General features: G+C 44.5%; 1 protein-coding gene across 1 annotated transcript; it reads right to left on the bottom strand.

Annotated features, from left to right (window-relative positions):
- Positions 1–895: 895 nt before the first annotated feature.
- On the bottom strand, positions 896–10,173 carry cp (ceruloplasmin). The gene is made up of 24 exons (XM_062395384.1): positions 9,893–10,173; positions 8,384–8,628; positions 8,081–8,293; positions 7,463–7,636; positions 7,289–7,380; positions 6,911–7,073; positions 6,680–6,818; positions 6,444–6,583; positions 5,838–5,978; positions 5,688–5,732; positions 5,391–5,605; positions 4,835–4,985; positions 4,459–4,671; positions 3,699–3,903; positions 3,447–3,586; positions 3,182–3,310; positions 2,748–2,854; positions 2,612–2,667; positions 2,424–2,495; positions 2,170–2,261; positions 1,942–2,081; positions 1,804–1,860; positions 1,132–1,237; positions 896–991 (listed from the first exon to the last, which is right to left on the bottom strand). The coding sequence occupies exons 1-24, from the start codon at positions 10,051–10,053 to the stop codon at positions 948–950; spliced, it is 3,240 nt and encodes a 1,079-aa protein (XP_062251368.1). The 5' UTR covers positions 10,054–10,173; the 3' UTR covers positions 896–947.
- Between the last annotated feature and the right edge of the window lie 1,037 nt (positions 10,174–11,210).

The following is an 11,210-nucleotide window of genomic DNA, read 5'->3' as shown; positions in this document are numbered from 1 at the left end:
TGGGTAGAGCCTGTGGGAGATGACATAAATTCTGCTGTGGATATCACATGTGTGTAAAACGTCAAGATGATATGTATAAATACTTTCAAAAACGTTAGTACTTGGATTCAGATCAAGTTCTGTGAGTTTTTTCTGCACAACTTGATTTTGGAAATACTGATTTGTATTCCTATGAGGTGTAATTATATATTCATTTGTATTGTTGTTTGATGAACTGAATAAACAATACATAATTTAGTCAAAGGCAACATTTAACCAAGGAATCACCTTAGAACTAACATCTTGTGACCAGAAGCTCTGTTTGATATGATCACATCTGTCTGATTGTGCCACCTTCTGGTCACAGCCTGAACAGCAACACTACAACCACTAAATAAACTGCTCTATAAGTACAGGACGAGACGTGAAACTGCTATATTTGTACATTAGATTTGTATTTTATTTTATAGCTTATTTTGAGATTTAGTATTATTAGATTTGAACATATCCAAAAGAAATAGAAAAATAAATAAATAGTCTCCCATATCTCATGCAGTAGATTAATTGTACCCTGTTCCTGGTTTTGAATACACCAGCAGTGCCAAAACAATGTTCCATCAGACTACAGCGCCACCTGCTGCCTGATTATAATTGTTGGCCACACATAAATTATCCACATAATACTATTGACCTTTGCAGTTTTTGGCTTTATATTTTCCATCAGCCTGCTGAGACCAAGACAGGTGTAGTAAAATTCAACAATTAGAACTTTGTTAGAAGGATTGGATAGTCGTCTTCACTTTCTCCCGAGAAAAGTGTACAAATGCAGCCATCTTGCAGAGTTACAATCGGGTTCAACTTTTTTTGTTCTCTCCGCTAACAGGGAGGAGGCAGTACGTAGCTGTTCACATTAGACTGAATTTATACATGTGTTTTATTATATGTTACATGTTTTTTTCAATATGGATTTATTTTCCTCGACCCGTCCAGCCAAAGAATCCCTTCTCCTTCGCTGTGGAGGAAAAACAAACATGTCATCACCTACAAAGCATCATCATCATCATCATCATCATCATCATCATCATCATCATCATCATCATCATCATCATCATCATCATCATCATCATCATCATCTTCCCCCTGCTTCCTTACCTTTCTCAGTCACAGTGTACATGGCCTCCATGCCACCTTTAATGTGATCATTGACGTGACAGTGGAGAAGCCAAGTGCCAGGAAACTGAGGACGCATCTTCACCGTCTGCAGGTGAGAGAGAAGAGAACATGATCCACTGATCCAGAGTTTCACACACAGTTCAACACACTTCAGATATTTTCCTTTTTATTGGTTCTAAAGATGAAATTTCAATGCTCGTGTAAAATTTCTATTAAAATAATTTAAATTATAATATAAATATTTATTTGTTTGTATCGTTTAGCCCCGAGAAGTGTTTTTATATTTTCCGTACAGAACAAAAAATTCACATGTGTCTCTAAAGGCTTAATTAAATTTTTCGCCTTATAACATAATATGTAATGAAATCCTATCTGTCCTTCTTTGGAGACACACGATTGTGCACAAGATACAAAATGCTCACCTTCAGTTCTCTTACTTAAAGTGGATCTGTTTAAAAACACTGTATTTTCTGTTGTCTATTTCTTGCTTGTTTGCTCTCAGCAGCAGTTTGTGTTATCATTCCTGTTAGTTTTGTTGGATTTGATAGTTCCTGCAAACACTGATCCCCTAAAACTCATTTGTTGGTGTTAAAATGCAACAAAGACAAAAGGAGTTTTAACAGGAAGTCGCTCAGGTCATGAGGTTTTTACCTGGAATGTTGCTGGAAACAGATCGTACACATCCGTGTTGTGAGAATCTCCGCCGAGCTGCAGAGAGGAGGCGAATGTGTCATCGTGTTTGTGGTTGTAACCTGTGATTGTGTTGGCTTGTGTTGTGTTTTTCCTCACCTTATATTGCACACTGTGTCCGTGCCAGTGTGCTGTGTGTATGTCCACCTCACTGCCCATTCCTATCAGGTACCAGTACACCTTATCCCCCACCTCCATGGTCAGACCATTCAGGTTACCGTACATGAAACCATTAATGGCTGCAAGAAAACACACACACACAGAAAGTTGTATATTTCTTCCCCTGTCAGAATAACCTGTTTGATTTTACTTGTGCGTTTATCTCACCGTGCATCTTGTTGCTCTCAATGAAAGTTTCATCGTCCTTTAAGTTTGGGCGAGGGCTTCTGATCTGGGTCCTGATGTTCTCATCCAGATACCTGCAGGAGGAAAGTCGTCATCAAGTACAATACAAGAACAGATGGGATTGTTCCTGGAAGAAGTCTGATACTGCACATTAAGCCTCCTCCCCTCATCCATTCATCCTCCTACTTTCATCCCTACCCTCATCCATTCACCCTCTTCTTCATATTTAGACTCACCAGCTTTCATTCTCGTCAAAAATCAGGAAAAGCAGAGCGAACTCTTCCACCTCTTTCTTTAGTCCCAGACTCCTGGAGGCAGATTGATGAAACAACACGTCAGCATTTCACTGTAATTATGAAGCTTAATAACACAACCCAGTGTCAGCTTATAATATAATAATGCTTCACAATGCAGAAAATCTCACCTAGCGAAGCTACGGCGACAAATCACCAGCGAACCAATCAGCCCGCTGTACATATCCTTGAGAACAGGGAAAAACATGTGTTGCTGTGTTAATGCATGTGTCTGTGTGTTTTTGTGTGTGTGTTTGTGTAACGTACCTTGACAACATCCACAGTGGAGTAGTATGCCGACACAGAACAATCCTCCTGCTGAGGGGTTGGTCCTGTGTTCTTTGTAACGTACCAGTTGTAGGTGTGAGTCTCACCTGGGAAAACACAACCATTAAAAAAAACACAAGTTAACCAGGATTTCAGAATCAGGTCTTGTTGTTAGCCCCCCCCCCCCCGACATCAGCAGATGGGAGCTAGTCAGGAAAACATTTGCAATCTACATCGTTTCAAGAGATTTTAGGTGATTGGACTTTGTCCTTTCGAGCTCTAACAGACAAACACAGTTTATATAGATATCATAATCATCATAACCATTCAATCAATATGCATATGTCAGCAGCAGCAATCCACCAGATCACAAAGGAAAACAAGCATTTTCATGAAATCAGCTTCCTGTCAGCTGCTCTCCTGCCTGTGTGCACCTGGTGGGGTGGGGTGGACCTCAGGGACCTCTGTCTTGACTCCACTGGCGTGAATAGAATAAGGTCTGGACGCCATGTTCTTGAAAACCACAGACACCTTGTCCCCAACATCAGCGTGTATCATCGGCCCTGAGAGGAAGAGAAAGAACCAGATCAGGCTACATGATGTCTAACGTCTTTAAAATCTGAGTTCATACTTCAACAGCACAGTGTTTACGTCAGATCAAGACAGTTCTGTTCTGCTTTCCCACCCTTGAGAGCCTACCCATAATTCCCAGGTGTTCCATATCGGCCAGTCTCTCCACTTGCTTGGTAAATTTGCTGTTGGTGAACTGGCGGTACACCACCTTCTTGTACCTGGAGCCGATGAAGCCCCCCTGCTTGTCCAGGAAGACAGGAGCCGGACTGCAGGGGGACACAAATCATTTCTTTCAAAAAATCACTCACACAGTCAGGAACTGTTTTTATTGACTGGATCAGGACAGAATAACGTTGGGGGGGACGGTCGTGTCTATACCTGTCTTGACCTCGGAACATCTCGGCCTCCCAGGTGCGGTTGGGAGCATAGTCCCAGTCTATTTCTATGGCGGCGACGTAGTATGTTTTCGAGTGGAGCATGACCTCGCTCTGCCGCGAAAAGATGGTGCACTTCCTGACTGTGTAGTTGGCTCTCATGCCGCCTCGATAATGCATCACTGTCGGAGACACCACTTCAAACTGACCTGAAGCACACATTACACGTACACAACTTAATGTTAAAACCCAGCTGCGATCAAATGGAAGTTTTTTTTATATCGTTGTTTTATGTTGAGTGCAACAACGAACAACACCAAAGCAATTTCCTGTATGTGCAAACATACTTGGCAAATAAAAGGATTCTGATTCTGATTTGTGTTTTTCAGTTGTCAGAGTCGTTCTGTCCTCGCTCGGCCACACACGTACAGGTTTGTCATTACATGCCTGCATTTTCTTGAGGTGCTTAGCGTAGTGGTACACAATCAAGCGTGGTGCAGTGGTTAAAACAATTTAATCGTGTTTTTGTGAGCTGTTGTGCGTCTGTGGCAACCAATTTGTGTTTTGACGATGTTTCTGTTTGTTTTCACTTTGTCAAACAATGAGCATGAAGATGTGGTTTTGGTTTTTAGGATTTGTTCAGGTTTGTCGTGATGGTTAGAGGGAGACATGATTTCTCCAGGAATCTATATCATAAGAATACGTTTAAAAGATGTTGTTCTAGGGCGTTAATTGACTGGGTGGAGCCGGAGGGAGACGTGTACCCATGCTGTCTGGCTCCATCGTGACCGTGTGCGAGATGTGAGGGAAAACGCTGATGGTGTCTCGTCTGTTCTGGCGATAGATGAAGCGGTTTCCCTGGAAGTGAAGGCTGTTGATGTCCGTCTCCGAGCCGAGTCCCGACAGGTGCCACGTTACTTTGTCCCCCTTGCACATGGTCAGGCCGGGGAGGTTCCTGTACACAAACCCATTGATGGCTAAAAAGCAGAGCACAGAAAAAACAACATTAGTTTCAAAATCTGCCACGATGGAACCACAATTCCTCCCCTCCAGCACGTAAATAAACAGATACAGAGACCTCTTAGATCTTTACAGGTAATAAACAAGCTGCCATGTGATCAGTGTGTGTCTCCTACGCACAGTGCATCTTGTTGCTCTCCATGAAGCCCTCATCCTCCTTGTTTACAGTGCTGGCAGCAGTGGCGTAGGCGTTGATGTTTTCGTCCAGGTACCAGCTCAGGTTCTCGTCGAACACCGTTGCCATGAGGTGGAACTCCTTATTAAAGTTTTTCTACATGAGGAGAAGAGGAAACGTGTCACACTGTGGTTTCATTATGACTCAATAACCTGTCTTCTATTCTGCGATGTTTATTCAATAAAATAAAGGTCTTCATATCGGCTAGAGACTATCGGCCGATTTTTGTCAGACAACCGATAAATTGGAAGGGCTGAAATATGGTTTCACAGTTGCTGCTTCGCTGGTTTGACAAAAACGTTGTCCTAGTCCATCTTGATGTCAAACTTGAAACAAGCCGACTATGAACTAGCACCTCTTAATAACCTGCAGAAAATCTGAAAGGGGCGTTTCCTAGGACTAAACGTTCTTCTGCTCATGATGTCTAGAACAGGAAACACAAACTTTTTTATAAAGGGGGAACTTGAGGTTGACGTTGAATTCCTCTGACTCTGTCCTCACCTGTACTCCTTTCTTCAGTTTTCCTTGTCCACAGATGAGGAGGGGTCCCACCAGTCCAGAGTTGGTGTCTTTAACAGGGTCCACTGCAGAGTAGTAGAGGTACGTGAGACAGTCGGCCTCCCCACTCACCGGACCAGCACCAACCGGCACCGTCCACTCGTAGGTGTGCATCGTCCCAGGTTTGACCAGAGCCGCTGGTAGAGGAGTCACTACTCCTGAAAACCCCAGAGGAGGAGAACCATTAGAATGAAAAGGGATCTCTGTAGGTAATGCTAAGAATTAAAGATTTGGACCCACTTGGTTCCCTCTTCAGCTCCCGTAGTTTCTTGGCTGTGTGAGTCTCTGAGGAAAAGACGGAAGAGGGACACATGATAACAGATGAAGAAACTCTCTAGTGATAGGACATCTCATGCACCGATAACCAAGTGTGCACATGCATGCATTTACCTTCAGGTTCATTGAAATAGAGCGTCCCGTCCTGCTCCACGTCGTACTGAACACCGTGCGCCTGTATGGAGTACGGCCGGCTGGCTTTGTTCTTGAACACCACATTGATGGTGTCCCGCTCTTCAGCTCGTAGCACCGGACCTGCAGTCGTAGACAGGAAGTGGAAACTTAGGACAGAGTCCCTCAACAGGACATTGAGTTGGGAGACATCTGAAGTGAAGTCTCCAGATCTAAGACATGGGACTGCAAATGAAAAGACTCCCAGGAATATGGATTAAGTTGTTTTGAAACAGGAAGCAAAGTTCCACACAGCAGAATACAAATAAGATCCCGGTGAAGTATGTCAAACACTTGAAATATGAATTAACAAGATTCTCATGGACACCATTTATTTTCATTCATTCCTGGATGATTAGACGATTATTTTACATTCGACAATTAAGCAGTTGACTGACAGATAATTAACCGACAGCTTCTCAAATATGAGCACTTGCAGCTTTTCATGTCATTTTAATCCAAATATATTTTTACTGGCAAAAACGGGACTTCTTTCCCCCCGCGACCTAAAATCACATGACGCGCCTACTGAATAAAAGCCTGGATTACCCAGAATTCCGAGGTGTTTCTCCTCTGGGCTGCGTAGCATCTTGGTGAGGAAGGTGTTGTCAGTGTATTCCACGTAGTGAACCTTCTTGTAGCGGCTTCCGATGCGGTTTGGACCTCTGGTTACAAAACTGTCTGCCTCACTGCACACACACCAAAATACACAGACCTCAGAGAAACCAGTGTGTGTGTGTGCGTGTGTGTGTGTGTGCGTGTGTGTGTGTGTGTTAGTAACCAACCCTTCAGTGGGTGTTACAGGAGCATAGTCCCAGACCTCCTCTTCAGCAGCGATGAAGAACTGTCTGAGTTCACCATGAGGCCGGGGCTTGTGGACGTTGGGGAAACACTTCTTGATTTCAAAGATCGCCTGCATTCCAGCTTCATGACAACAACAACACAAAACTAGTTTTAGCCTCCACACAGTGGTGGGACACATTTCTTTTCCTGGGCGACCTCGGGTGTGAGCTCACCCATCAGATGGTCGTTGACCGTGCACGTCAGCAGCCAGTGCCCGGGGTTATCTGCGGTCATCTGGGCCATGGAGCTGAGGCCTGGGAACAGACTGATGGTGTCTGTGTGCTGGTACTGAGTGGTCAGGATCTGCCCGTGGAAATGGACTGAGTGCATGTCCACCTGTTGAGCAGGGAGGACATTCAAACAACTATTGACTTACCATATCTTTGCTTGAGGACATTTTGAGATATCTGAATACCTCTGTATTCTCCTTTTTAAACTTTAGTGTGGATATTATTCATCCCCTTTGCAGAAACTGCTTTTTACCCAAGTTATGAGTTACAACCCAAAAAGAAGTCAGATATTCTGGTTAACAGGTATGATGGGATAGTTACCTCGTTCCCTAATCCAAACAAATGCCAGTGGATTGTGTTGCCTTGACACATACTCAGTCCAGGCAAGTTACCATACAGAAAGCCGTTTATACCTGCAACACACACTCAGGGTTACATGTGTGTATTCGTGAGTGTGTGTGTGTGTGTGTGTGTGTGTTTGGATGTGATGCTGACCGTGCATCTTGTTGCTTTCTATGAAGTCTTCGTCCTCCTTCAGGTTGGTGGCTGGATTGGTGATGTACCTGTTGATGTTCTCGTCCAGGTACCAGCTGAAGTTCTCGTCCGACACCATGAACAGCAGAGCGTACAGGTAGTCGCCGGACTTGTCACCATGTAAGTCCAGGGTTCCTAGAAGAGAGAGGAGATAATTAACCAAGTACATACTGCTGTACCAATTTAAGGTACTTGTATTTCCATTTTAAGTTTTGTGTCCTCACAATAAGGCAAAGGGGAAAATTGCACTTTCTAATTTACTTCTTATAGTTAATTTAATTGCTGTCAATACTACTTGATCAACCTGAATTCTGTAGAGTGCATACTTCCAACAGTCACATTTAAGTTCACCATATCTGGATTGTTATTTGGATCTGCACCAAATTGCTCACCCTCGTGAACATCGGTCACACAAGTTGATCATCAAGATTCAGTTTATTCTCCAGATCCCCGCCAAAGTTTACTGGGTTTTCCATGACACCTTCCACTTTTCTGTTTAGTTATGTTGATGCAATCTTATAAACTAAGTCACACGGGTTAAAAACACCGGGTATTTGAAGGAGAAAACGGTTCCGGTACCTCTTTTACAGATAATGAGTGGTCCTATAAGTCCTGAGTTGATGTCCTTTGGAGCGCTGACATGAGAGTGGTAGAATCTGGTCAGACAGCTGCTGTCGTCACTAGTCGGGCTGTGGATTTCCGGGAGGGTCCACTCGTAGGTCATGGATGCACCAGGAGCCACAGAGTCGTCCCGCTTCAGCTCTGGACTTGTGCCATCTGGGTAGAGGGCTCCTGAGGAGACAAACACAACCACAGTCATACAGGTTTGTGTGTGGGGGGGTCAGTGAGTCCCATCTGTCCGTGCTGGGGTTCAGGCCTCACCCTCGTTGCCCTTGCTGTAGTTCAGTCCATGTGGGTGGATGCTGTAAGGTCTGGACGCAGCGTTCTTCAGGTGGACTGTCACTGTGTCTCCCTCCTCGGCCATCAGCAGAGGTCCCAGGTAGCCCAGCCAGTCCGGCTTTACCACCTCTATCCTGTAGGTGGCGTCGCTGTAGTGCTTATAAACAGCCTTCTTATAGGTGGGGCCGATCCGCTGGGGGCCTCGCTTTAGGAAAACAGAGGCTTCTCTACAGAGAGAGAGCGAGAGAAAGAGAGAGAGAGAGAGAGAGAGAGAGAGAGAGAGAGAGAGAGAGAGAGAGAGAGAGAGAGAGAGAGAGAGAGAGAGAGAGCATTTTACTTATTATTATTCTGTGTATTACAGTTAATATATTTAGGAAATAGATTCAAAATATATTTCTTTCACAGCATACATCATGATTTCTCATCATAAGAACAGTCATTGGGAATGAGAACACCCAGCTTTTAAAATATCAGGACTCTGAAACTATTTTTTATTATTTACGCCTGTGCTATGATACGCTGTCAAAAAAAGGCAACCATTATTCCAAAACCTAGAAATAAAATACATTATACAAGAGTACAACTAGATGAGAGGTGTCACTTCACGCATCCATATGTTCATAAGGTTCAAGGATATTGTCCTGTGGGGACATTTCTACAGAAAACAGTCTCAAAACAAACCATTATGTTTGTTATCTATGTGGTTTATTCTTTAAGGGTCGTGGCTGAGGTCAATCCCAGCTGACCCCCTGTCTGCATGTCTTTGGACTATAGGTACATTGAGAACATGCAAACTTGGTATTCTCGTGTTTTGATCCAGAAGATCCACTCCACCACCAAATAACAAAAACTATAAAAAACAAACTCTGCAGGGTTAATGTTCAAAGTCCAGGCCAATGACATCAGGGAGAAATGAATCCCTGTCTCTGTTTTCCCTGCATGTTGACAAAGTGTCTCCAGACCAGACGGAAACAGAACGAGGGGTGACGAGGGTTCAGCCAGGAGCGCACGCGGCCCTGTCCGTTATACCACCAGGTCAGTCGGGGTCCTTCTTCTGTTCACGCAGATTTAAAGATGTGCAGGTTCAAATGGAAAACACTGGATTAGTTCAGGGGTTTATTGGAGAGAATTGGCAGCTGTACCAGTACGGACACGTAGGAGGTGGAGATGGGAGATTTTCATCAACTCAATGATTTATTCCCGTCTGTATAACTTTAAATGACTAAAAAAATCAGTGAGGGGTTTTCTGTAATAGTTAATGATCTGTTTATACAGAACTTCTCTATCACACATCCTACAGGAGCCAGAGTGAGGCATGGAGCCGGGAATCGAACCATAGGTCTGATTCGCTCTACCTCCTGTTCACCTCCAGAGGACACCGTTGCCCTGATTTCTCTTGATGACAGTAAATATTGCCACTGTTGTATTTTGGAGGCCTGACTCTGTTTGTGATCGAAGTGTTGTAATGCAACACAAGGATTGTCCACTTACTCGTCCTCGTCCAGGGTGCGGTTCTGAATGATGTTCATCCCGCTCGGGGCGTAGTTCCACGACACCTCCTCGATCCTGAGGAAGTACTCTCTCCTCAGGCCGGACACGCCTGCTGCTCCACAGCAGAGCAACAACCAGCTCCACGCCGCCAGCCCGTGCATGCTGAGGATTTAAAGTGTTGGCACCAGCGATGAGCAAATTCAAGAGGGAAACTGCCCGGGGGGGTGAAGACGATGAAGAGGAAGACAGTCGACTGACAGCAGCTCGGTCTGTCTCAGAGACCTGAACGCTGTGGGGGTGTTTATACTCCCTCAGTTGGGAAAGATCCAAGGGAACAGGGGTTACTGACCGTCAGAGATACACAGTCACGAATTTCGCGTATTTTGACAGCAGCTGGTTTCAGTGGAGGGTTTGATGCAACCTTTGATCGACAGTTTGATCTTGTGTAAGAGCAGTCTCCATCCAATCTGTTATCGAAACTGAGGGGCAGCAGCCAAACCGCGGGGACATTGGCCGAGAGGAGGGGTAACACAAGGGCCGACACACAGAGACAAACACAAATTTAGAGTCTCCAGTGAACCTGACCTGAATATCCTGGGATTCAAAGCCAAAACCTTCTGGCTGTGAGGCGACCATGACCACTGCACCACCAGGCCCGGAAATACTGTGACTTTCTGTGCTTGTGTAAACAGACATGTCTGGTGAAGTCCTGGAGTGAAAACTCTTTTCACGTTTGATCCAGTTGAAGACGACGCTCAGGCCTCACACCATTACCTCACCTGAATAAACCCAATCGGTCCAATCGAGTGGTTTAATGGTTTTAACATCTGATTTTCACATATCTATCGCTCAAGTTATTTGAGATACTTGGCGAAGAGTAACTGACGCCGAGCAGGTCGTTGCAATCTGGCTGCAGGATAGCAGAGAAGCTACTGGAGCTATTAACAATAGATGTTTGAGGTTTAACAGGTGGATCCAGGACTTCTTCAGAGAGAGAGGGAGTGAGTCTTGACAGAGGTAGGCACGCCCCCGAGCACTGTTCTAGTTTATCGATAATTTAAGGTTTGTATTTTATTTTTATTTATCCTTTACCATGGATTTAAAAAATGGGTGTCCACACACGGTGTCATTTACTGGAACATGACCTGTGAGGGTTCGTCTCCCAGGGTCAGAGGTCGTATTTACTCACCTTGGGTCCTGATCAATAACAGGGCAACTTGGGAAATTCCAGGACACAAATTCTACTGCAGGAACTGATTAGGACACACAAACTGGGTCACATAGCAAACACACACACACACACACACACACACAATGT

This window comes from Platichthys flesus, chromosome 9 (genome assembly GCF_949316205.1).
Source record: "Platichthys flesus chromosome 9, fPlaFle2.1, whole genome shotgun sequence".
NCBI classification, from domain to species: Eukaryota; Metazoa; Chordata; class Actinopteri; order Pleuronectiformes; family Pleuronectidae; genus Platichthys; species Platichthys flesus.
The sequence above is the reverse complement of the archived record's forward strand: the minus strand, read 5'-3'. Positions and strand labels throughout refer to the sequence as shown.

What these genes read in the sequence shown, in the direction of transcription:
- cp (XM_062395384.1), bottom strand. Translation starts at nt 10,053, where the DNA reads ATGCACGGGCTGGCGGCGTGGAGCTGGTTGTTGCTCTGCTGTGGAGCA. An exon ending in GGTCAACGACCATCTGATGG is followed by an intron (nt 6,819 to 6,910) that starts GTGAGCTCACAC and finishes GTTGTCATGAAG; the next exon opens with CTGGAATGCAGGCGATCTTT. An exon ending in CCACTGTGGATGTTGTCAAG is followed by an intron (nt 2,668 to 2,747) that starts GTACGTTACACA and finishes CCTGTTCTCAAG; the next exon opens with GATATGTACAGCGGGCTGAT.